Source organism: Loxodonta africana, chromosome 12, assembly GCF_030014295.1.
Source record: "Loxodonta africana isolate mLoxAfr1 chromosome 12, mLoxAfr1.hap2, whole genome shotgun sequence".
Lineage (NCBI taxonomy): Eukaryota > Metazoa > Chordata > Mammalia > Proboscidea > Elephantidae > Loxodonta > Loxodonta africana.
The window spans coordinates 80,047,936-80,075,103 of record NC_087353.1 but is presented as its reverse complement, the minus strand read 5'-3'; the positions used below and the strand labels follow the sequence as shown (position 1 = coordinate 80,075,103).

General features: G+C 47.2%; 1 protein-coding gene across 1 annotated transcript in view; it reads left to right on the top strand.

Moving 5' to 3' along the window:
• Positions 1-27,168, top strand: part of ERN2 (endoplasmic reticulum to nucleus signaling 2) — a 53,876-nt gene that overhangs the window by 22,749 nt on the left and 3,959 nt on the right. The window contains 15 exon segments of the mRNA XM_064294801.1: positions 8,591-8,648; positions 8,706-8,770; positions 8,772-8,906; positions 10,628-10,733; positions 11,269-11,302; positions 11,556-11,628; positions 14,312-14,384; positions 14,521-14,628; positions 14,966-15,067; positions 16,058-16,322; positions 18,415-18,493; positions 18,579-18,726; positions 18,842-18,963; positions 19,655-19,804; positions 20,083-20,245. Coding sequence (XP_064150871.1) covers positions 8,591-8,648; positions 8,706-8,770; positions 8,772-8,906; positions 10,628-10,733; positions 11,269-11,302; positions 11,556-11,628; positions 14,312-14,384; positions 14,521-14,628; positions 14,966-15,067; positions 16,058-16,322; positions 18,415-18,493; positions 18,579-18,726; positions 18,842-18,963; positions 19,655-19,804; positions 20,083-20,245 — 1,681 coding nt within the window.

Sequence of the window (27,168 nt, the reverse complement as noted above, 5' to 3'; positions counted from 1 at the left end):
CTCCTCGGAAACTCTACAGGGAAGTTCTACTCTGTCCTATAGGATCACTATGAGTCGGAATCGACTTGATGGCACTGGGTTTGGTTTTGGTTTGGTACCTCCATCTAATGTAAAGAGGCTGTTGGTTACTCACGCCCCAGGGTGGGAGAAGATAGAGAGATGGCTGAGCTCTGAATCTGTGCATGTGTGAGTCCTGGGAAGACATAGGGCCACAAGGTCCCCATGGGACAGATGGGAACCAAGCTTAGAGAAACCCCAGTGTGGTCTGCCAGGGAGCTGTTATGTTAGGTGTCAAGTCAGTTCCAACTCATAGCAACCCTATGCACAACAGAATGAAACACTGCCCAGTCCTGCACCATCCTTACAATCGTTGCTATGCTTGAGCCCATCCTTGCAGCCACTGTGTCAATCCATCTCGTTGACCGTCTTCCTCTTTTTCGCTGACCCTCCAGCTTACCAAGCATGACGTCCTTCTCCCGGGACTGATACCTCCTGATAACATGTCCAAAGTACAGGAAATGAAATCTCCCCATCCTTGCTTTTAAAGAGCATTCTGGCTGTACTTCTTCTAAGACAGATGTGTTCGTTCTTCTGGCAGTTCATGGTGTGTTCAATATTTGCCGGTGAGCTAATATTTGCCGGTGAGCTAGCATGGCCTAAATGAGCGGTGAGGGCTGCTTCTGACCAAGTAAGAAGCTCAACTACCTCAATGGATCCTTTATTTGAAGCTCAATCCCTTATCATACTACCCTTATCTAGACAGGTAAATCCACGGAAAAACACATCCAGGAAAGAATAGAGGAAAGGGCAGTAACACAGAGGTTAAGTACAGAGATTTGGGAGTCAGGCAGAGCTAGATACGAATCAACTGCTTTACCACTCTCACCTCTGTAAACCTGGGCAAATTTCTTAAACCCTCTGAAGCTCAGTTTGCTCATCTGCAAAATGGGGCCAATAAAACTTTTCTGGAAAGTTAGATAACAGGTTAAGTTAGATCATATTTGTGAAGGAACGAGAGAGTCTTACATATTTTTTCATCAGTGAATATTTTTGTACTGAGAAGATGAAAACCCCAAAACCACCCAGTGCTGTCGAGAGAAGATGAAAGGAAGACTCTGTTTTGTTTGTGAAGGCCTTCCTTCTAGTGGGCTGAATTTCTTATACCCAGAACTGGAAGGGTATGGAAACGTGAGAATTAAAACTGCTCTGCATAGTAGTATAAGCAGCTATTTCATGTGGGCAAGGACATGTTTGCAGATTAACGCATATACTCATAAACCACGTATTTTATATAAATGGACTAGAAACACTATGAGGGTAATTTTTTAAGCAGCTTTTCTTTTTACGCTGCCTTTACTTTTTTATTACTATAACAAACCCTCTCCAGCCTTCCACAAAACCCAGGTCAATGTGTTGCCAATATTTTTCTCAGCTGATGTTTGTTTGTGGTGTCTCTTGTCATTCGTAAGTTTTTAATTTTTATATATATTTCAAATATATCTGGATTTTTTTGGGTCTTTTCTTTTATAGGTTCTGTATTTTCTGTACTGGGTAAGAAACTCTACCACCACCACCACCAAATGTAAACTGGAAAATTGTTGGGCAAAATCTTCTCAGCCTCTACTGGAACTGAATATATACATATCCTCAAACCCATTGCCGTCGAGTCAATTCTGACTCATAGCAACCCTACAGGACAGAGTAGAACTGCCCCATAGCTTCTAAGAAGCGCCTGGTGGATTTGAACTGCTGGCCTTTTGGTTAGCAGCCATAGCACTTAAGCACTAACGCCATCAGGGTTTCCATACATATCCTATTAGCTAGCAATTCCACTCGCAAGTATAATCCCAACAAAAATGCACAGATACCTTCGCCAAAATACATGTACTAGAACATACATAGCAGTATTCACGTTGTTGTTGTTGGGTGCCGATGAGTCGATGCCAACTCCTAGTCACCCCATGTAACAGAGCAGAACTGCCCCGTAGGGTTGTCCTAGCTGTAATCTTTACAGAAGCAGATCTTTCTCCCATGGAGCCGCTGGGTAGGTTAGAACCATCAACCTTTCAGTTAACAGCTGAGTGCTTAACTGTTGCACCACCAAACTGGAAAAAAGAACCCTAATGCCCGCAACATTAGAATGGATAGATCATTATGGTATATTCATACAATGTTATACTATAGTATAATATAATACATTAATAATAATACAATACAATGTAATACGGCAATAAGAATAAACTACAACTTCACTTGCTGATATGGATGATCTCACAAAAATAATATTGAAAAAGAAAGCCAGACACAAAAGAATACATATGATATGATTCCATTTATATAAAGATCAAAATCAGACAAAACTAATCTATGATGTTAGAAGTCAGGGTAGAGTCTACTCTTGAAAGGCGGCAGTAGGGACCTTCTAGAAGAGCTCAGTATGTTCTGTTTCTTGATCTGTGTTCAGGTTACATGGGGTGCTCACTACGTGAATTATGATTTGTTCATTTTTCTGTAGGTTTTTCTCCCACCTCCTAGATAGTTCACATAGTACCAAAGATATTATATCACAGATGTTATATGTTATTGTCTTATTGTTGACATTAAGGATCCCTGGTGGCACAATAGTTAAGCACTTGCGGCTTAACAAAAGGTTGCCAGTTCAAACCCACCCGGCAGCTCTGCAGGAGAAAGACCTGGCAATCTGTTCCCATCAAGATTATAGCCTGGGAAACCCTATGGGGCAGTTCTACTCTGTCGCGTGAGGTTACCGTGAGTTGAAAATTAACTCAATGGCACTGAACAACATTGTTCACATTTCCCTTCAATCCATGCGCGTGTGATCATAAGGTTGTGTGTCAGCTTGGGGGGCCATGATTCTCAGTGGTTTGGCAGTTATGATGTAATTTGGCAGCCGTATGACGATATAATCACTACCATGATGAGACTGAATATAATGTGATTACCTCTATGATGGGATCTACTGCCAGTAGCCAGTCAGTTGAAAAGGAGTATCCTTGGGGGTGTGGCCTGCATACTATATAGATGGAATTTCTGGCAAGGCTTGCAGGTTTTTACTCACTCTGGATCCTGCAGCTGGCTCCTGTTCATCTGACCTCCGGTTCGCGGGGCTTGATCTAGCAGCTTGCCTGCTGATCTTGGAATTCATCAGCCTCCGTGGTCTGGATCTTGGGTTTGACAGCCCCTGCAACTACATGTATCAGAAGAAGCCTCCAGCCTGACCCACAGACTTGGAACTTTCCAGCCTCCACAACTGCGTGAGCTATTTCCTTGTTATAAATCTCTCTCTCTCTTTCTCTCTCTATATACACATAGAGAAGCAAAACCAGCGAAGCATCTACACACATGTAGATATATATATAGTTGCTTCACTGGTTTCGCTTCCCTAGAGAACCCAGCCTACGACTTTTGGTACCAAGAGTGGTTCTAGGGAAACAAAATTGTAAGGATGAGTTTTCTAAATTGGTTCTTAAGTCTGGTTAGTCTTAAAGAGTTGATGACTCCGCTTCCAGAAATAAAGAGGGCACTGCTAACCCATGGCATGAGGTGGCAATAGAAATACGCAAAATACCACCACCAATAGATCAGTTATTGGTGAGAGATGAAGCTCTAGGTGATTGTATGTTTGATAACTTTCTACAATTTTGTCATAATGAGAAGTACAAGGAAACTGATTGGTTGGCCCATACTTGAACTAGACAAAGTGGTAAAAGAAAGAGATGAGCTCAGGAATTCAGAGTGAAAGCTCAAGTGCTGCATAAACAACCTCAAAGTTTCCACTTGTGCCTCGAAAGAAAGTCTTATTGCTTGTAGTAACAGAGCTGATATTGCCAAAAAACAGTCTTATCATAAGAGTGGCTGAATTACAATGCCAACAAATTCCCAACCTCGAGTGGTGTCTGAAGTTAAAGTGAGGACATTTATTGGGAAGAAATGAGGTCCTGAAACTCAGGATGGGAACATATGGGCAGATAGTCAGGAAGCTGGAGACACTGAGCCCCTAAATTCCATTGGATCACTCCTGCTAACAGAAACTATCTGAAGAGATTACTCCATCTTTGTCTGCTAAGCTACCCTCCCCAGTAAAACCATAAGCCTCTCTACCCTGTCTGGTAAGATTAACCCAGCTGTGTCTGAAAAGCCTTTGTCTGAGTCATTGCCTCAGTCAAATGCCTTACAAGACAATGCTCAATATTCTCAAAACACATCTCCACCATCCATTTTGGCTTCTAGACCTATAACTAAACTCAAATCGCAGTAAGCTCCAAAAGCTGAAGTACAAAGTGCGACCCAGAGGAGGATTTTAATGATCAAGTGGATAGGACGATGAATTTGGTGGAAACCAGTCATCCTCTTTCCCCAACCACTCCTGTCATTGCCCAATGGGCTCATGAACAAAGTGGCCATGGTGACAGGAATGAAGGTTATGCATGGGCTCAGCAACATGTACTTCCATTCTCCAAGGCCAACTTGGCAACAGGCTCTGCTGAGTGTCCAATCTGCCAGCAGCAGAGACCAACACTGAGTCCCTGTTATGCCACCATTCCTCAAGGTGATCAGCCAGCAACCTGGTGGCAAATTGATTATATTGAACTGCTTCCATCATGGAAAGGGCAGCATTTCATTCTTACTGGAATAGACAGGTCTGGAGGTCTTAGTTCCAAAGGGAGGAATGCTCCCACCTAAAGACACATCTTGGATTCCATTGAGCTGGAAGCTAAGAATGCCACCTGGTTACTTTGGGCTCCGTATGCCTCTGGATCAACAGGCAAAGAAGAGAGTTAGCATATTGGCTGGTGTGATTGATCCTGATTACCAAGAGGAAATCAGATTGATATTACATAATGCGGGTAAAGAAGAGTATGTCTGGAATGCAGGAGATCTCTTATGGCATCTCTTAGTACAGGTATGCCCTGTGATTAAAGTCAATGGAAAACTGCAGCAACTCAATTCCAAAATGACTACTAATGGCCCAGACCCTTCAGGAATGAAGGTTTGGGTCACCCCACCAGGCAAAGAACTACAGCTAGCTGAGGTGCTTGCTGAGGGCAAAAGGAATACGAAATGTGTGGTGCAGAAGATAATTCTAAATACCAGTTCTGACCATGCGAACAGTTGCAGAAAACAGGACTGTAATTGTTATGAGTATTTCTTCCTTGTATGTGTGCATCAAATATTTTTATTTTCTTCACTTACAAAATATAAGATGTAAACAAGGCTAGTGTGTTTTTTGTTGTATATGTGTTAGTTGTATCATATGACATGCAAGTATGACTTTATAATTGTCTTTATCTAGAGATTATGTATAGTTTAAGGAGATGTGTACAGGTCCCACGCTGACAAGGGGTGGACTGTTTTAAGGTTGTATATCGACTTGGCGGGGCCATGATTCTGAATGGTTTGGCAGTTGTGATGTAGTTTGGCAGTCATATAATGATGTAATCACCTCCAAGATGAGATCTGATAGAATGTGATCACCTCCACAATGGGATTTGCTGTGAGTACCCCATCAGTTGAAAAGGAGTATCCTTGGAGGTGTGGCCTGCATACTATATAGATGGAATTTCTGGCAAGGCTTGCAGGCTCTTACTCACTCTGGATCCTGCAGCTGGCTCCTGTTCATCTGACCTCTGGTTCTTGGGGCTTGATCTAGCAGCTTGTCTGCTGATCTTGGGATTCGTCAGCCTCCGTGGTCTGGGTATTGGGTTTGCCAGCCCCTGCAACTATGTGAATCAGGAGAAGTCTCCAGCCTTTACAACCAAGTGAGCCATTTCCTTGATATGAATCTTTCTCTCTCTATATATATTTACGCTTCACTCGTTTTGCTTCTCTAGAGAACCCAGCCTAAGACAGCAGGCTTCTAAGATGGCCCCCAGTGATTCCGATCTCCTGGTATTCCTGACATTATGTAATCTTTGCCCCCTTGAGTGTAAGCTGAACCTAGTGACTAGCTTCTAACAAACAGAATGTGGCAAAGGTGATAGAATGTCACTTCTGAGATTGTTACAAGAGACTGCAATGTCTCTCTCTCTCTCCTTGCTTGCTTACTCTGATGAATCAAGCTGCCACGTTGTGAGGTACCCCACGGAGACTTCCACATGGCAAGCGTCAAAAATACTCAAAAGTCAGTGAAATTTGAACGTAAGGTTTATCTTGAACAGTTATACTACATGCATATAGGGAGACCATTTTGATTCCAGAAAAAAGCAAATGACTCGAAGAAGCTAGGTACAATGAGGATTATAAAGAGGAAAAAAAAAAAAAAGCCAGTTGCCGTCAAGTCGATTCTGACTCATAGTAACCCTATAGGACAGAGTAGAACTGCCTCAGGGTTTCCAAGGAGCAACTGGTGGATTCGAACTGCTGACCTTTTTGCTTAGCAGCCAAGCTCTTAGCCACTGTGTCATCAGGACTTGGTAAAGAGAAGAGGAGGGAGAAATGGGGAAGATCAACCTTGTCTAATCTTAACATGATGATTGAAACCTGCCCTGCCCCCCCCCCCGCCCCTTTTGCAGAGGTCAGTGGATACCAGGCCACAGAATGGTCTCTGGCCCTCCACCCAGCCATATCTTTTAAAATTCAAACTTAGTAAGGAGCCCTGGTTGCACAGTGGTTGAAGAGCTTGGTTGCTAACTGAAAGCACAGTCCAACACTGTGCTATCGGGTCACTATGAGTCAGAATCAACTTGACAAACCAATGGGTTTGGGTTTTGGTTTGGCTTTAAACAGGGGCAGGAATGAAATGATTTATAGCTATGGGTGAAAGAAAAGCCACTGGTAGATTAATTTTGGTCAAAGTTTTCTTTAGAGTGAATATTTGCTTTTGTGAGTAAGAAAATCCCCAAATCAAAGCAAGATACCTGCTGTCAATCTCTCTTTGCCACAAGGAACCAAGGGCAGCCTCTAATCAACAGCTCATGAGGAATTGGAGCCCTTAGTCCAACAGTCCAGGAGGAACTGAATCTTGCCAACAACCACATGGGCAAGCTTGAAAGTGGATCCTTCCTTAGTTGAGCCTTAAGATGACTGCAGCCCTTACAGACCTGGACTGCAGCCTGTGAGAGACCCTGAAACAGAGGACCCAGCTAAACTGTGCCTGGATTCCCGACTCACAGAAACTGGGAGATAATAACTTGTCTTAAGTCAAGTTTTATGGCAATATGCTATGGAGCAATAGATAACAAATACATATATGGCGTAAGAAAGGGATCTACTTTTATTTTCTTCCTGATGAGTAGCCAATATGAATCCCCGGTGGCACAGTGGTTAAGCACTCGGCTGCTAAGCTAAAGATCGCCAGTTCAAACCTATGAGCTGCTCTGCAGGAGGACGATGTGGCAATCTGCTTCCATACAGATTACAGCCTTGGAAACCCTATGGGGCAGTTCTACTCTGTCCTGTAGGGTCACTATGAGTCGGAATCGACTCGACGGCAACAGCTTTTGGGTTTTGGAGTAGCCAAACATGCCAAATCAAACCAAATCAGTTGCCGTCGAGTCGATTCCGACTCATAGCGACCCTATAGGGCAGAATAGATCTGTCCCATAGGGTTTCCAAGGAGCAGCTGGTGGATCTGAACTGCTGACCTTTTGGATGGCAGCCAAGCTCTTAACCACTATGCCACAGGGCTCCAGTCATGCCAAGGTACTTACTAAATATTCCAATGAATTAAAATTGACATTTTAACTATATTATGTCTTCCTACGGAGCCCTGGTGGCACAGTGGCTAAGAGCTTGGCTGCTAATCAAAAGGTCAGCAGTTTGAAACCACTACCTGCTGCTTGGAAACCCTGTGGGGCAGTTCTACTCTGTCCTATGGGGTTGCTGTGAGTCGACACTGACTCCAGGGCACATAACAACAATGTCTTCCCACACAGGGACATATCTTTTCATTTACTCATATTTTGTATTATGTCCTTCACAAGATTTTACGACTTTCTTCCTACAGATCCTGTGCCTTTCTAGTGGAGCCCTGGTGGCGCTGTGGTTAAGAGCTGGGCTGTTAACCAAAAGGTTGGTAGTTCGAATCTACCACCTGCTCCTTGGAAACCCTATGAGGCAGCTCTATTCTGTCCTACAGGGTCACTGTGAGTTGTTAACAGGTTTGGTTTTTGCCTTTACAGTTAAATTTATTCCTAATTATTTTCCTTTTTTTTGCTGTCATGATTGGAGTACTTTTCCCACTTCTACTTGCATTTTCTCTGTTCTGTTGCTAAGTCTGAGTTTGAAGCCCATTTGGGACACTCAAAGCAGCTGAGCCTCAGCTTTTACATCTGTAATGTGAAGAAGGCTCTGTACTCCTTGCTATTGAGTTGTTTCCAACTCATAGCGACCTTACAGGACAGAGTAGAACTGCCCCATAGGATTTCCAAGGCTGTGATCTTTATGGAAGCAGACTGCCACATCTTTCTCTTGGCGGAGCAGCTGGTGGATTGACCCTTTCATGAACTGCTGAACCCTTAACCACTTAGCCCTCAGGGCTCCTTAGGTGAAGACTAGAAGAGCTAATACTGAATGTAAAGCACTTGGTATAGTATTCGTTCCGTGGTTGCCAGTAAAATCCCTTTCCCAGGAAAGCTCAGAGCTACCCCTTGTGGGTGACTGGGTGGAAGACTGCAGCTTGAAGGCGGGTGAGTGATGGGAAGGGCGGGGGACAGAAAGGAATACAGGTTGAGGTTGCGCCCAAGACTCCGTTACCGGACTGGCCCAGCCCGGGGCGGAGTCTCCTCGGGGCCGGGCGGGGGCCCGTGCCGTCCCCTGGAGGCACCAAGGAGCCTGGCCAGCTTGCGGCCGCCCACAGTGCGATGGTGAGCGCGGCCCCGGGGCCTGGGCCGTGGCCCCCGCTCCTGCTCCTGCTCGCGGCGCTACTTGGGACGCTGGGGCCCCAGGTGAGAACCGCGGGCGGACGCGGCATCTCCACAGCCGGGGCTGCCGGGCGCAGAGGGCTGGGGCGTGCCGGGTGGGAGTGCAGCTGGGCACCAGGGGGTGTCTCGCCCTCCCTTCGGCCGGGGTCGCCCCAAGTCAGCCCCCGCTAGTGCAGACCTCTTAGGTCTGAGGAGTTGTCAGTTGCCCCCACAAACACCTAGCTGGGGAGGCCTGCCAGCGTGGAAGAGCGCGGGTAGACGAACAACCCGCCCCGTCTGCAGTAGGGGGAGGGAGCTCTGACTTTGCTCCCGTGCCTCTTAAACTTCTGGGAATCCCGGGTCCCTTTGAAAATATGATAAACTTAAGGGCCCCCTCTTCTGAGAAATTTGCCTGCGCACTCAGTTTTGCAGACAATTTTAGGGGACTCACAACGCTCCTTCTTTGCCCATGTCTGGACACCAGGTTTAAGAACCTTTAAGATAAATAAGCCTTGAGGGCTTGGGGATCCCGTCCAGCCCTGCAAATGGAAGAACCCAGTCTTACGAAAATTCAGGGAGAAGGCAAAAACACCCAGCTTAGAATCTAGTTGTCTGGCCTGGAGCCGCCAAAACAGTCACAGGGCTGTGGTGAAGGTAGGCACCCCACACCCCCCTGCCAGCTCTGGGTCCATCCCGTGAGTGCCAAGGAGGAATGTGAGCCCAGTGTGGCCACTGGGTGTTCCCAGAAAAAAACGAGAACTATTGGAAATCTGGATTTTGTGAAGTGAAAGCTTCTGTTTTTTTTTTTTTTAATTGGCAGCTAATTAAAACAAAATTTTAAACACCACCGTCACCCGTGGGCCACCAGTTAGCAGCCTCTTCTCTTGAACATTCTCCCACCTACTATGCTGCAAATGATGAAACTGAGCCCCAGGAAAGAGAGGGACTCAAAGGCCCTTTCCTGAGTCTCCACCAAAAACCATTGGCTAAGCCCCAAAACTGAGGGTCCTGGAGCAGGATGTAGCCTTTGCAGGGTGCGGGTGGGGCACCCGGATGTCAGGGTTCCTGCTGTGAGCTCAGCCTCACCCTGTTTGCTCAGGGAGGGGCTAGAGCAGGTGAGTTAGCCCGGTGGGGGGCCAGATGTACGGGCAGCTCCAGCTCTCCTTCCCTCAGCTACCCCCACCCTTGGCTCAGGGGGGCCACTGGAGCCTGGCACCAAAATCAGCTGGGCTGGTTTGGAGAGGCAGAGGGAGGTCATCTCAAAAGAGGCAGGATAGCAACGGAAGTAGAGACCAGCCATTTTAATCAGAGCAATGGGGGTTCACATCTCAGTTTTGCCATTAGTTATCTGTGTGGCTTTAGGCCAATTATCTAATCTTCTTGGGCCTCAGTTTCCCTTACCTGTACACCCCCAAAACCAAACCTGTTGCCTTTCAGTTGATTCCAACTCACAGTGACCCCACACAAGAGGGGAGAATAATAATGCCAACCTCATAGGAAGGCTGTAAGGCTCAGTGAAGTGGTTTTGTAAAGTCCTCAGTCTTTGGAAAATCAGAAGGAATGGAAGAGAGGGAGGTGGGACTTGCACACATGGTGGAACTGGAACCGCCAGCTCCCACTGTAACCCCTCTTCAGGGTCAAAGAGGTGATGGGTGGAACCAGCAACTTCCCAAATCATCATCCCTTCCCTTCTCTGTCCCTCTCTGGGGTGGGAGCAACGGGTGGTCCCAGGATTTGCAGGGAGCTGCCTTTGTTTCCCACTGCAGGTCCAGAGCCTCAGGCCAGAGAACCTCCTGCTTGTGTCCACCTTAGATGGAAGTCTCCACGCACTGAGCAAGCAGACAGGGGACTTAATGTGGTCACTGAAAGATGGTAAGCAAGGGGCAGCCACTCCTCCTTCCTTGGGCCCCAAGTTGGGGACATCACTGTGGCATAGAGGACAAGAACGTGGGCTCTCAAATCCAACAAACCAGTGTCTGCAGGCACCTTCACCACTTACCAGCTGTGTGGCCTTGGGAAAGTCACTTTACCTGTCTGAGCCTCAGTGTCCTCACCTGTAAAATGGGCTAATACCTAACAGAGTCCTTGGAATGATTACATGAAGTGATGCATGTCAAGTGTTTGGATTGGTGTCTGGTGTAACATGGGTGCTCAGTGAATATGAACTATTTTCTTCAGTGCGGAGTCTGGAGAGGGGTTAAACCCAAAACCAAAACCAGTGCCGTCGAGTCAATTCCGACTCATAATGACCCTATAGGACAGAGTAGAACTGCCCCATAGAGTTTCCTAGGAGCACCTGGCGGATTTGAACTGCCGACCCTTTGGTTAGCAGCCATAGCACTTAACCACTATACCACCACGGTTTCTGGAGAGGGGTTACTCATGCTGTATTTCCCTGTCCCTGCAGATCCCATCATCCAAGGGCCAATGTACGTCACAGAGTAAGTGAACCTGGGGCCTTTCAAGGAGGGGGCAGCTGGGAAATGGGGGAGCAATAGTTGTCTGGAGGAAGTTGAGGGGGCCATATGGGAAACAGGGAAAAGAATTGAGTCTGATTGTGATATGGGGGAGGGTCTTGGAGCTCCTGGGTGTGTCCTGCAAGGACAGCTCCCAGCTGAGGGGTGGGTGGGAATGGGGGCCTTCATGGAACCAATGGTCATACACCAACCTTGCCCCAAATTCTCTGTTCCCCAGAATGGCCTTTCTCTCAGACCCAGCTGATGGCAGCCTGTACATCTTGGGGACCCAGAAACAACATGGATTAATGGTGTGTTTCCTATAGTGCTTGGGGTGGCTGAGGGCCACGGCTTCCGACAGGCAAAACCCTGAGGGGGTGGAGGGGGTGGTACTGTCAGAATCCTGGTGTCCAGCAGACAGACACTGTAAGTCAGGGTTCTGAGTGCATTATGGGAAGGCTGTCTGGAGGGGCATGTTGAAAGGCAGGCAGAGAGGTAGGGAGCGGCTCTGGCTGTGTCTTCAGAGCAGGCTGATCTCAGGCCTCTGAGGGTACCTTGGAGACCTCTCCTCCAGGACTCAAAGTTTTAAGGAGAAAACTATGTATCAGTTGTTGTTGTTGGCTGCTGTCAAGTTGGCCACCGACCCATGGTGACACTATGCACAGTGGACTAAAATGCTGCTCGGTCTTGTGTTTCAGACTGTTGTGAGCCATAGGGCTTTTGTTTGGGGTTATTTTTTTCCCCCTCTTTTTTTTTTATTGTGATGAAAATATACACACCAAAACATCCCCCAGCGTGATAACTTCCACATTAACAATTCCATGGCATTGATTACGTTTTTCATGTGGTACCACCATTATTGTTATCCTTTTCAAAATATTCCACCACCATTAACATAAACTCAATGCCCTCCCCAAACAAAAACTTCCCCTTTCCCCTTTCCTCCCACCCCTAGTAACTGTTAGTGATCTTTGGTTTCTATATGCTTGCTTATTTCATATAAATGAGGTCATACAGCATCGATCCTTTTGTGACTGACTTATTTTGCTCAGCATGTTTTCAATCCATAGCGTTTCCACTGGCTGAATTTCAGAAGTAGATCGCCAGGCCTTTCTTTCTAGTCTGCGTTAGTCTTGCATTAGTTAAGCTTAGCTAAATAACAAGTTACCCCAAAACTCAATGACTAAAAACACAAACCATTTGTTTAACTCACAATTTTGTAGGCTAGCAATTTGGGCTGTACTCAGCTGGCGGCTCTTCTGCTGGCCTTGACTGAGTTTATGCATGTGTCTATGGTCAGGTGCTGGTCAGCTTGATGGTTCTGTTTCTGAAAGTTGGCTGGTGGTTAGCTGGCTTTTGACAGGGGCAACTGGGTAATTTGTCTCTCACCCTCTTGCAAGCAACCTTGGGCTTGTTCCCATGTTGTCAACGAGACATTCAAAAGCAGCCAAGAGAGGGCAAGCCCCAGCATACAAGTATTTCTCAAACTTCTGCTAGTATTAAATCTGCTTATGTCTCATTGGCTAAAGCAAGTCTCACGACCAAGCCTAGATTCAAAGGGTCAAGAAATAGAATCCACCTGTTTATGGAAGGGACTGGAAAGTCACAGTTCTAAGGGGCTTGCATACAGGGCAAGGATAAATTTGTGGCCACTGTTGTAATGTTCCACAAGCTCAGTTGAAGGGCTTGTCAGCTGGGACTCTAGTGGGGGCTAGCAGACATCACTGGATTTATCCCTGGGCAGGGTGTGCTATGTCAGAATTCTGACTATACTTTGGGAAGCCCACCAGAAAGGTCTTAAGTATGTGGGTTAGGAAGCTGAAATGGTAAGAACTTTAGGATGTGAATCAAGCAGGGTTCCAGCAAGAAATAGATGGTATGCAAAAATGGAATAATTTGAAGAGGATTTATTAAAGGGATTCTTCAAAAAAGTGTGGGATAACGCAGTATCCTGGAGTGCATAACAGTAGGGGGCCGTTATCAGCCCTAAGCCTAAAGGGAAGAGGAGAGAGCAGTTACCACAACCTGGAGACAGAGCTCTACTGAGAGGGTCACCTGCCAGAAGCAAAGGCCTCTGGTGGAGGAACACAGCCAGTCCATGATGAATCTGAGAGGAAACTGGGAGGATATACCCTGATCTCATCCTCTCTTCATCGTCCAAACCCAGGTGGAAGCCAGAGCACAGGGGCGCCCATTGATGTCATCCAAACAAGTCAGCATTGGGGCAGAGAGTAGGGTGAAGGGTGAGAGTAGTCTCCACTCATGCCCAGCACAGGCCTCCAGTGTGGCATGATGGTGGTCAGTTCCATCATTCCCCGTTCAGCAGTGACCCTTGAGAAAGTCCAGGCTACCTGGCAAAGCGTATAAGGCCCTCCATGGTTTGGGCCTGTCTTACTCTCCAGCCTCACCTCTCCTTACACACCCACACACGCACGCACACACACACCCACATGTACGTGTCTACCACCAACCCTGCCACCCCACCTCCTATGCTCATACTGTGCTTTATACCTTTCAATTAATTGACTGTGCCAACTCTGGGGCTTTGCACAAATTGTCCCCTCAGTCTGGGACACTCTTCCACCTCTGTCACTGTTGTAACTGCTGTAGAGTTGGTCCCAGCACATGGGGACCCCATGCACAACAGGAGCAGACTGTTGTGATCCATGGGTTTTCATCGGCTGGGGTTTTCGGAAGTAGATTACCAGGCCTTTCTTCCTAATCTGTCTTAGTCTGGAAGCTCCACTGACACCTATTCAGCATCATAGCAACACACAAGCCTCCCCTGGCAGATGGGTGGTGGCTGCACATGAGGTGGATTGTCTGCGAATCTCCCACATGAAAGGCAAGAATTCTACCATGGACCCACCAGTGTACCTAATGAATGTTGTTGTGTGCCATCAAGTCGATTCCACCTCCTAGCAGCCTGGCGCGGTGAGTGCTTTGCTATGCTTCTAATTTTGCTCCTTTCTGGTAATGTTTCCCTCTCCTTAGAAACTGCCGTTCACCATCCCTGAGCTGGTTCATGCCTCCCCATGCCGCAGCTCTGATGGGGTCTTCTACACAGGTGAGCATCTCTCCAGCCTGTGGGGCTGCCAGGAACAGAGACCTAGGTCATGATGGGCCAGCTTGGGCACAGGACCGACAGGATGCCCACTCTCTCCTGTACCGTCTTGAAGCTGGGACACTGTCCACCTCCACAGGCCGGAAGCAGGATGCCTGGTTTGTGGTGGACCCTGAGTCAGGGGAGACGCAGATGACTCTGACCACAGACGGTCCCTCAACCCCCCAACTCTACATCGGCCGGACGCGTGAGTCAGGCCTGAGCTGCCCACCAAGCTCTGGGCAGCGCTCCCTTCTGCTCTGCCCAGGTCTGGCTATTGCTATCCAAGTCAAACCCAGGCCAGTCCTTCAATCTGTCAGTCAGACAGCAAACGTTTCACTGAGCACTGAACAAGGAGCTAGGGATATAGCAGTGAACAAGACAGCCCTGGTCTCTGCCCTGGTGATGCACGCAGACTTCCAGGCCTCCAGGCTGGGTGTTTGGGAAGCCCCCACCCTTACAAGATGAATGGCCTGCTGGGGTGGATGGGGTGGGAGGAGCATCCCATGGGTGTCACTGGTAACCTTGATTTTGGGGATCCCCAGAGTACACGGTCACCATGCATGACCCAAGGTCCCCCGCACTGCGCTGGAACACCACCTACCGCCGCTACTCAGCAACCCCCATAGATGGCTCACCTGGGAAATGTGAGTGTCCCTTTCTCTAGCCTCATCCTGGAGCAAGGTCCCCAAGTCAGCAACCTGAGTGGCCTCCACGACCAAGCCCCACCCGCATCCTGACCAACTCATCTGACCTCCTCAGGGACCCCACACAGTGAATGACTCACCTCTGACAGATGATCCTAAGTGACCCCTGTCAGCACCCAGACTGACCCCCACATGCCCTGACCAATTCCTCAATGTCCTAACTCTTCCATGTCCCGAATGACCCCAACCAGGTAAGCCTAGATGACTCCTCATATCCTGACTTACTCCAAGCAACCCACACGTAGCCTGAGCAATCCACACGTCCTTACTACCCCCACGTGTCGAATGACCCCTGACAGATGACCTTAAATGAACTTTCCTCCAGACTGACCTCTCCAGGTAATGCTGACCACTCCCTTACAATTAAGACTATACCCAACTGCCTGAGTGACCTCTCAGGTGTCCCTCAATAGCCCTTTACTATCTAACTCCCTCATACTGCTTGAGATCCCACGCAGGTAACCCTGACACATCACAAATGACACCCCCAGGGACCTCTGACTCACTTCATCACACCCTAAATGACTCCCAAGTGACCCACATGCATCCAGGCCACGTTGACTGACTCCCATTCTGGGTGACCATCAGAAGACTATATCTGACTAACACACATCCTGAGGGATCTCTCTCAGGTGACCTGGACTAACTCACACACACCTGTGTGACCTTTGGATGATTTTGACAGAGCCCTAATCCTGCATAGCTCCCCAGGTAACCCAGACTGATTCCTTCAGATTCAAGGTGACCCACTGAATTCCAGTTGATCTCCCTACCTCATGACAACCTTCCAGGTGACCACCACTGGCCTCCACACAGCTGAATGACCCTCCCCAGACCACCCACACTCAGAGCAACTCCCTCATTCTCAGATGATCCAAGCTACCCAGGCAAAGCCCCCTGACTCCACCCCCTAGTCATCTTTCTTGGCAGACATGAGCCACCTGGCCTCCAGTGGGATGGGCCTGCTGCTGACCGTGGACCCAGGAAGTGGGATGGTGCTGTGGACACAGGATCTGGGCGTGCCTGTGACAGGCATCTACACCTGGCACCAGGACGGCCTGCGCCAGCTGCCCCATCTCACCCTGGCCCGGGACACCCTGCACTTCCTTGCTCTCCGCTGGGGCCACATCCGGCTGCCTGCCTCAGGCCCCCAGGACAAGGCCACCCACTTCTCTGCCTTGGACACCCAGCTGCTGTAGGTGCCCATGCCTGGAAGTGTTGCAGCCTGGGGTGATATTCAGCCCATGATGCACCTGAACACCTGAACCAGTTGTCAAAATATTAAAATACAGTAACACCTCTGAAAGCCAGAAACTATGTATGGCATAAACCTGTCAGAGAAGGAAAACCCAAATATTTTCTACTAAAACAAGCAATAGAAAAGTGAAAAGACTGCACCCTGTCAAATGTGAAGAACTTGCGAAATGCAGAAAAACAAGGCAGCCCCATCGAGTTCCGGCTCTCAGAGGTTTCACTGTACCTCCAAACTAGTTAGTCAGTAATCAATGCCCTGAACCCCTGCTAGTATTTCAGAGCCCCCTGGATAGCCCTGCTGTCCACAGAGAGTAAAATCTGGCCCAGGAGGGGGCCCCCAGGTTTCTACTTCAGTGCAACGGCTGGTACCTGTTCTGATTGATAGGTGCTTGTGCCTTCTTGGAGTCCTGGTGGCACAGTGGTTAAGAGCTCAGGCTGCTAACCAAAAGGTCAGCAGTTTGAACCCACCAGCTGCTCCTTGGAAACCCTTTAGGGCAGTTCTACTCTATCCTATAGGATCACTATGAGTTGGAATCAACAAGGTGGCAATGGGGTTTTTTTGTTTTTTTTTTTTCTTTTGTGCCTTTTTGGTTATTAAATACTTTAAATATCACCCTTCCCTACAGTATATAATACTTAATCGTCTCCATCTTGGGGAACCAGGAGACATGGGAAAATCAGCATTTGCCCTTTCATTCAGTCTGTTCCACAAATATTAATTGAGCACTTACTATGGGCCAGTCACTAGCTAGGCTCTGGGAGCACAACAGTAAATAATACAGCCATTTTCCCTCCTACAGGACTCCCAGAGTCTAGTGAGTGTGATGAAGTATGAGATAAGAGAATTACAGGATACCGTGGGAATGTATCGGAAGGGTTCCTAAATCCAGACTGGGTACAGGATGCAGTCATGGGAAGCTTCCTGGAGGTAGAGACATCTAAGTTGAAACCTAAGAATGAATATGAATAAGAGAGAGAGAGAATGGCATCTAGGGAACCCAAAGAAATTCAATAAGCCTGGAGCATAGATCTGAGCAGGGAATAAGGCCTGAGGCCATAAATTAATCAGGGACCTTGAAGAATCATATTAGAGTGTTTGGACATTTTTTTCCCAAGGCTAAATAGGAGCCACTGGAGGGTTTTAAGCAAGGAAGTAATTTGATCACATTTTTATTTTAGAAAAAACACTCTGGCTACAGTGTGAAGAATAGCTTAGAGTGGCCAGAGGAGGAAATAGCAAGACACTTCGTAGGATACTGCATTAGTTCAGGCCGAAATAAAGATACCTTGGATTAGGGTGGAAACACTAGAGATGGAGGTAAGTGGAGGGTAAGAGATATTAAGAGGAAAAACTCGTAAGAATTTGGTGGCTGGAGAGTTTGGTATTGTGAGCAAGCAGTCAGGGTGATGCTCAGAAGCACAGAGGCTCTGTTATGTTCAGAGGCAGGAAGCACTAGAGAAGGAGGGGGAGAAGAAGGAAGGAATGAGGTGACGAGTTCAGATTTAGAAAACTGAGCTTTGGAAAGAGGTCTGGGCTAGACAGATTTAGAAATCATGATCATGGAGCTTGTATCAGTTAGGTTTTGCTGAGTAACAAACCACCCCAATACTTAGAGCTTAAAACAATGAATACTGTTCATTTCCAAGAGTTTGTGGGTCAGCTGGGTGGTTTTTCTGATCTGGGCAGGCTTAGGTAATATCTGCAGTCAGCTGGCAGCTTGGCTAGGGCTGGATGGTTTAGAATGGCCTCATTTACCTATCTCATATTTGATGGATTGTTTGACCCAGGGGCATCAGATAGAAAAACTCATCTCTACTTCATAAGATCTGTCATGCTCCAAAAAGCTAGCCTGGGCTTCCTTGCATGGTGTTCTCAGGGTTCCAATGAACCTATCTCATTGGCCAAAGTAAGTCACACGGCCAAGTCCAGAGTCACTTTGGGAGGGGACTACAGTTGTACATGGATACAGTGGTAACTGAGTCTACCCAGCACAACCACTCACCCTTCTCCCCTTTTCTTGTCCCCCACCCAGGATGACACTGTATGTAGGGAAGGATGAAGCCGGCTTTTATGTCTCTAAAGCACTGGTCCACACAGGGGTGGCCCTAGTGGTAAGAAGGGGCCTCTGAGTGGGATGGAAAAATAGGGTGGATCAGAGAAGAGCCTCCTCCGCTAATGGCTCTCCATCTGCCATAGCCTCGTGGACTGACCCTGGCCCCTGCCGATGGCCCCACCACAGATGAGGTGACACTCCAAGTCTCAGGAGAGCGAAAGGGCTCACCCAGCACTGCTGTCAGATACCCCTCAGGGAGCGTGGCCCTCCCTAGTCAGTGGCTGCTCATTGGTGAGGTCCCCCAGCTCAAATGTAGAGTAGATGAAAATAAAGGACCATGGTCCCAGCTTTTGGGCTGGGAGGCTGAGGTCACCTGAATCCTGCTGCTCTTTGCCCTACCCCTTAGGACACCATGAGCCACCCCCAGTGTTGCACACCACCATGCTGAGGGTCCATCCCACCCCAGGGAGTGGGACTGCTGAGACCAGGCTCCCAGAGAGCACACAGGCCCCAGCCCTTTTCTTGGAGGTCAGTGCTATAAGGGTAGAAGGCATGGAGGGGGGAGAATCCAGAAGGTGGGTGGGAAACCCTTGGACCTTTTTCTCAGGCTGCTAGACATAAAACTTGGAGGTGGTTCACTGGACTCCATCCAATTTCCCAGAAGAAAAACATTTTATTGTTGTCAGAAACATGTCCAAAGTGTCAAAAAAGACACTTTTTTAGCTGTCTAAATTATGAAGCATAGGTCACAACTTTATTGCCTCTGTGGTGTAAAAATTGCAAAAATGTTCGTCAAGGGAGAAATGAAAGTGTAGAAAATCTATAAAAGCATGTTCTCCTGGGAGAGAGTTGGACAAGAATCACTAGCAGTTCATAGTTAGGAGGGAGCTGGACCTGGAGCAGTAATTCTTAAGTCTAATTGCTCATCCGGATCACCTGAATCACCTGGGAGCCCAGTCCAGCCACCACAGAATTTGGAATCTCTGTAGGTGGAGTCTGGGAATCTATGTTTTTTAGGACTGGCATCCCAGGAGATGCCAGTCATCAGTTGGGTCTGCAAACCTACACTCCTGGGCACCATGATGTTTCAGCACTACGGAAAGCGCCCGATTCCCCACCATCCACCCCTTCAGCTAAGCCAGGCTCTGTATGGGTAACGAAGAGGGGCTAAGGGCCCCACAGTGTGGAGTGCTAAGACTGAAAGCCCCTTTGTCCTCAGCTCCTGAGCCTGAGCCGGGAAGAACTTTGGAACCTGCATCCTGAAGAGAAAACCCCAGACCTGTATCCACGTCTGGGTACCCAAGACCTATTGGCAGCCAGCCTCACTGCCGTCCTCCTGGGAGGGTGGATTCTCTTCCTGATGAGACAGGTAAGGCCATTGCTCCTGACCTCGGTCCCCCTTTGGGCCTTTGTAGGCCCCACCTCAGCTCCTCCTTTCTGAGACCACTTGGCACCCTTCTCCCTCTCCCTGCTTTGACTGTGTGGCCTGCCCTCCCAGCAGCTCCCTGAGGCCCTGCCACTGTGCTCTGTGTGTCCACCCTCCACTGTGAGGCTATCTCAGGCAAAGCTGCTGGGCCCATCATGCAGGGCCTGGCCAGGGCTGAGCCCTTTTAGGCCTTCCTGTCTCAGCAGCAGCAGCTGGTGGAGCAGCAACAGCTGGTGGAGAAGCAGCAGCAGGCACCCCTGGCACCTGCAGGTCCTTCTCACATCCCACAGGATGCTCAGTCCCAGCCCTCAGGGACCACCCCACAGGGCCAGAAGAGACTTCAAAGCCCCTCAGAGCAAGCTGAACCATTCAAGGACCCAGAAGGTGAGCTTAGGTGAACGAGAAACAGCAGAGTCAGGGACAGAAAAAAGAGAGGACAGGTTTAGCTTTAAAGTCAGTTTCTGAGAAGTCACTGTAGTGGTGAGGCATTGGTGGTTCAGTGGTAGGATTCTGGCCTTTCATTCAGGAGACCTGGGTTCTATTCCCAACCAATACACCTCATATACAGCCACCACGCATCTGTCGGTTGAAGTTTGTGTGTTGCTATGATGCTGAACAGGTTTCAGCAGAGATTCCAGACTAAGAGGGACTAGGAAGAAAGACCTGCTGATTTGCTTCCTGAAATCAGCCAGTGAAAATCCTACAGAGCACAGTGGTCTGGCCAGGCAGTGTTTTATTCCATTGTGCGTGGGGCCACCATGAGTCCAGGACCGCCTCAAGGGCAGCTAACGACAATATAGAGAGGTGGTGGTTAAGCCTAAATGAGTTGATAGGGAGTGTTTTAAATAGTGCCTGGTACGTAACTGAGCACTCTAGAAGTGTCTGCAATCATTGTTTATTACTGTTATTTTCAAAGACTCTGAATGCAGATAGAATTTTGGATTTAAATCTTAATTCTGTTATCTGTTAATTTTGACAAGTTGCTGAACTCCTCTGAGCTTCTGTTTTCTCATCTGTCAAACAGGAATGACAATAACATCTACCTCATTACATCACCTCATTGTGATAGGTTGCCATTATTATTATTATTATTATTAAATCATACCTAGGCAATGTTAATTAATTAATTTAATGTTAATTAATATTGTGTTAAAATAATATCATATTTGGTAACAATAATGGTAAATTACCTTGGTACAACTTGGTACTACTTCCCCTGTTTTGAGTTTTTCTTAAACATTTCTCTCATATTTTCTAAATTTAATCCTATAAGCAAGCCCTTTTGAGATTTCTCTGGTACCTGTCAGATGCTCCAGGGGGTCTTTCACACGCAGGCTACTTCTCCAACTTCTTCAGCTCTGGGCTGGGCTGCTCCTCTTTGCTTCTGGGTCCCCTTGGTCACTGCTCAGACCACTACCTTGTGCTTTGGAGCTGTCCTGCTGTGGCCTTAACTCAGGCTGCAGTTCTACCCACACTTGGCTGGATGCTCCAGGGCTGCTCCCAACCACCAGTTTTCACCTTTCTTCTGCTGAAAAAGAAATAGCTCCCATTCCTCTGGTGTCAGTTCTTCTTTTTTTTAAATAGTACTTTATTGTATTTTCAGCGAAAGTTTACGCAGCAAATTAGGTTCCCGTTTGACAATTTCTATACACATTGTCCAACAACATTTAGTTATATTTTTCACAAAGTATCAACATTCGCTTTAATTGCATCCTGGTTGTTCCGTTTCCAGTTGTGGTCAGCTCTTTTAGTGGGCCTCACAGCAAAATTGCCTGAGCCCCGAGGCATTGTAGCTCTTGTCATTTTACTGGCTGAGAATGAACCTAAGTAATAGCTACCCCACTGCACCCTGAAGTGCTCATCTTCTTGGACCTTTTGACTCTGGACTGAGTTTGGCTTGTCTTTGCCCAGATGACCCAGCCCCAGCTTTTCCCAGGTGGTTCTTGTCAAAGGAGTCTATAGCCCCTCCTTGCTTTTTTCCTTCCGTTGCCTCTCACTCTCGTAGTTCACTAGACTCCAGTCAATGACATGTTTTGAATTCCTTCCCCAGAAGTCACCTCAATTCCCATCTAAGTCAGTGGATAGGAATAATCCTCTGGGGAGGTAATAGAGGAGGAGAAAAGAGGACTTTAAATCCCAGCTCTGGCCTAGCCAGGACACCTGGTTACATAAAACACCAAAAATTACTTACCCACTATAAGAAAGGAAGCAGAGAGATATCTATGTGTTACAACAAGAGTCCAGGAAAATAAAACACCCAGGGAGAACCTGGAATCTTTGCTTCTACATTCAGCTGGTAATAATCTCTCCACAATACTGGATTTCCTCTGTAATCTAAAGAAAATCTTTCTATTTCTTTCACTCTCTCTGTTTACCAAAAAAAAAAGAAACCAAACCCATTGCCATCGAGTTGATTCTGACTCATAGCGACCCTAAGGACATAGTAGAGCTACCCTATAGAATGGATTCGAACTGCTAAACTTTTTGTTAGCAGTTGTAGCTCTTAACCACTATGCCACCAGGGTTTCCATGACTTTGGCGCTTCTCATGCCTTCTAGGCAACACCTTACTGCTAGCAGGAAGACTAGAAAATAGGCAATTATTATGATGTGATCAGTGCTGTAATGGTCAAATAGGGAGTGAAGGGAACACAGAGGAGGGGCATGTGACCAGATCTGGGGAGATAGGAAGTGTCTTAAAAGTGATGTCTAAGCTGAAACCCAAAGGATAAGAAGGAATTGCCCAACTGAACAGGGAGGAGCGGGAAAGAAGCATACCAGGTGGCAGAAAGAGCACACGCCAAAGTTCAGAGATGAGAGAAAGCAGGATACACATTCTGGAAACTGAAAGTGAGCTTGCAAATGCAGGCTTATGGAGAGGCCAAGCGGGTAAAATAAATGAGCGAAGCAGCCATGTGGGAGAGACAATGGAAAGTGGTAGGGACTGTGGCAAACTGGAGAACAGCTGCCCTGTCTAAACTGCAGTGCTGGGCCTTTCCTGCTTACTGCCTTATTCTCAGCACCCTGCTCAGTCCCTTGGCACAGAGCTGGGTTCAGTGAACATCTGCTGAATCAACGACTGATGTTGGATACTGGAGGTTCTAAAATGGCACTTCCCAACTCAATAAATACATGTGGAATAAATACATGACGAGCAGGTTCGAGGGAAAGGCAGAGTTACAATTAACAGCTGGGACTTGCCCATTTGAAGTACAATTATTTGCAGTCCTGTGTATTAAAATCCTGGTTTAGCCCTGGCAGAATCAAATAAGTGAATGTGGGTGCTGGCAGAAGTGGTTAAGAACTGCTCTTCAAAGAACCTTCCAGCACCAGCACCTTGTGGCCGCCCCTAACCTATTCTTTTTTTTCTTTTTAAATAATATTTTATTGTGTTTCCAGTGAAGGTTTACACAGCAGTTAGGTTCCCATTCAACAATTTCTACACAAGTTGTTCACTGACATTGCTTACATTCTTCACAATGCATGAACATTCTCATTATTTCCATTCTGGTTCCATTAATCTAGTTTTTCCATTAATCTAGTTTCCCTACCCCCTTACATTCTCATCTTTGTCTTAAAGTAAGTGTTGACCGTTTGGTCTCATATAGGTGATTTTTTATAGGAGCACAGTAGTTATGGGTGATCTTCATTATTTTTTGAGTCAATTTGTTATTTAGCTACAAGGTGACTTCAGGGGTTAGTTTCGGTTCAAGGTTTGAAGAGTCTCTCAGGGCAATAACCTTGGGGACTCCTCCAGTCTCAACTCCTAACCTATTCTTACAACATCGGCCCAGATCAAGAACCCAGCCCTTGGGAATCCTGGTCCTCCTGTCTGGGCAGGGGAGGGGGTTCTTCCTCATGGACCTTTTACTGTTCCCCAAAACTACAGTGGAGTCACATGCTATTCTCATTGAATTTATGCAAATTAATCTACATGTGCTTGCTTGGGCATCCTTCAGGACTGCCAACTGCATCAGATATTAACTAGCGGATGGACACAGTCAAGCCTAAAGTGGGGCTGACATTTATATAGCACTTACTATGTACTGGCCGTGCTTTGCATGTACTAATTCCTATGATATTCACAACATTCCTTTGAGGTGGATACAATTTTAATACCAATTTTACAGAAGAGGAAATGGAGGCAGAAAGGTTTAATGCCAAGCCCCCCGCCCCCCACCCTGGCTCACAAAGCCTGGCAGTTCCAGGATCCAAACCCAGGGAAGCTGGCTCTAGCTCTGTGCTCTTAACCTCTGTGGGTGGTGCCTCTTCGTGCACATTGGCGAACACCTATGGAAATAAAGGAGCCCTGGTGGCATGGTGGTTAAGGGTTCGGCTGTTACGGGAAGGGTCAGTGGCTTGAACCTACCTGCTGCTTCATGGGAGAAAGATGTGGCAGTCTGCTCCTATAAAGATTACAGCCTTGGAAACCCTATGGTGCAGTTCTACTCTGTCCTATAGGATCACTAAGAGTCGGAATTGACTCGACAGCAGCAGATTTTGGAGACAATGTGACTGACTTTAATGGTTTCCCAGGCCGTATAAAAGGAGCCTGGTGGTACAGTGGGTAAAGCACTCGGCTGTTAACCAAAACGTTGGTGGTTCGAACCAACCAGCCGCTTTGCAGGAGAAAGATGGGGCAGTCTGCTTCTGTAAAGAATTATAGCTTTGCAAACCCTATGGGGCAGTCCTACTCTGTCCTATAGGCTTGCTGAGAGTCAGAATCGACGGCAACGGGTTTAGCCTCTTTAAAGAAGCAGCAGAATGCATTATGTGTTCTCAGGATTTTCAGAGGTAATTCTATTTCCCTTTCTCATGACAACTTTTGATTACTTTCAACCCCCACCTTACATTAGCTGCTTCTCCACAATAATGATGCAGAAGGCTGAGCAAAGTGATGGCAAGTATCGGTGAGGACAGACAGCTTCCCCCAGCTTTTTTTTTTTTCTGCATTCAAGACCTTCCTTGCTGTAAGTCTGGCCTTCTGAACATCTATCTAACTCAGTGCCTTAATTCCCTCATCCTGTTGGAACATAAATACCAAAAGTGGGCAGCTTTAAAGAACAGACAGTTATTTTCTCACAGTTCTGGAGGCTAACGTCCAAATCAGCATCTTGGCAATGTTGATTCCTTCCTTGTTGGTAGCCCTGGGTGTTCCTGGGTGTTCTTGGCTTGTAGACAATCCTCACGTACAGTCTCTGACTATTCTGGTCTTTTTATAACTCAGACATAATTAAGTTTAGGATCCATCCTACACTGGTATGACCTCAACTGATTGATCACATTACCTTAAATTACATTAGGGAAGTTGATTATATCACATTACATTATGGAAGCTCATTACATTATGTAACGTAACACGTTATGTTATGTTACGTTACATTACATGGAAGGTAATCTGCTCTCCCCAAGTCTCATTTGATCACGTGTAATTACCCCATGACAACAACTAGACTAGTGTTTGCCCAAACAACTGGGAACCATAGCCTAGCCAAGTTGACACATAAAATTAACCGTTACACTTAGCAAGCACTTAGGGTTATCTACCCCATGCAGAGGGCGCCAAAAGCAGGGAAGGCAGATGTGTAAAAAGTGAGAAACCTGGCAGAAGAGGGTGGTACAAAAGACAGGCCAAAATGGCTCAGAGGGAGAAGTGATGAAGTTCATCTGGACGGACCTGTGACCTTCACCTGGAGTCAGATGAGCAGGTCTTGTTCACATGGGCCTCAGCAACTCCATCCCTACTTTCTGAGCTACCAGAGAGACAGCGAGGCCCACTCTTACCCTTGGGTGCTATGCTTCTGGCAAGGCCCTGAACCATCCCACCCACTGTTTAGAGTTGACTTTACCCTAATTTAGATCACTGCCTGCCTGCAAACGTTTATCCAGAGCAATGCTGAGGTACAGTTTGATTCTTTTCTCACTGGTCCCTAACCCTGATTCCATTTGATTTCCCTAAAGCTGATTGTAGAGATTGCAGCCAGAAGCTGTCCCTAAGTGGGGTCTTCTCCGGGTCACCGCATTGCGCAGCTCTAGGGGTGCCATACATGTGCAGCTACATGAATGGTGCCCCTTGGAGCCGAGCAGGGCACAGCCTGTCCAAATGCACCCAGGTCAGAGTGAGGGGTCTCTCACAGACTACCCAAAGGGAAAAGCAGAAACCATGAAAGCCTCCAGGCTGCTGCCCACCTGAGCCAACCCCATCCGTCAGAGCAATAACCGTGCTCTGTTAAAAGACAGTTTAAACTGGGGATATGCAGTGCCCACAAAGTGAAACTATATATTCCGAGGAGTAATAAACATCCAGGCAATACTTATACAGTTAAACCAAGAACTGAGCACGTACTATTCTGACTGGCTGACTAGGGATTTGTAAAAGTCAAAGGCGGGCTAAGAAAAGTGGGGGGTTTGCAGTGATTGGTTTAAAGAGTCTTTGTTGATTAGTTACCACTTGGTGACCGTAAGGGGGCTGGGGGGGGGGGTTACAAAGCAATCACAGGGCGTTCTTTTCTGCTTAGTTTAATTGTATAATGTGGTTCTTTGGAGTGGCTTCCATAGCTTGGTTACGAAAAAAAACATTTCCTTAGATACGAGATTAAGTCTCCTTTAAATGTTACAGGTTAACAAAAGCAGTAAGTTATTGATCTTAAGTCTGGGCTAGCAGTCTTCACCATCAAGCACCTCCAAAATTTAGGACTCTCACACACCCTAACGGGAAGCCAAGGCCTTCCAGAGGGTTCTCTGATACCCCAGAACTAACTTTGAGGCAACTTGGCATTCGGACGCCCGCTGCTGCCCCTTCCCGTTCAGGACGGTCTCCTGGAGTGTGTCCAGGACCACACCCATTTTCACCACATTTCCAGCTGCCAACTCACCTTCTTACATGAAGCAGATTCAACTTCAATTTTAAAAAGCCATTGCTGTTGAGTCAATTTTGACTCATGGTGACTTTATTCGGTACAGAAGGGAACCAAGCTCCATAGGGTTTTCTTGGCTATAAGCTTTACAGAAGCAGATCACCACAGCCCCACCGCATGGGTTTGAACTGCCAACCTTTCGATTAGTAGTTGAGTGCAAACTATTTGCACCACCTGAAGACCTTTCAACCTCAATTAAAAACTAAACCAAATCCTTTGCTGTTGAGTTGATTCTGACTCATAGCGGCCCGTTAGGACAGAGCAGAACTGTCCGGTAGAGTTTCCAAGGCTGCAAATCTTTAGGGAAGCTGACGGCCACATCTTTCTCCCATTGAGCGGTGGTGGGTTCAAACTGCCAACCTTTCGGTTAGCAGCCGAGTGCTTAACCACT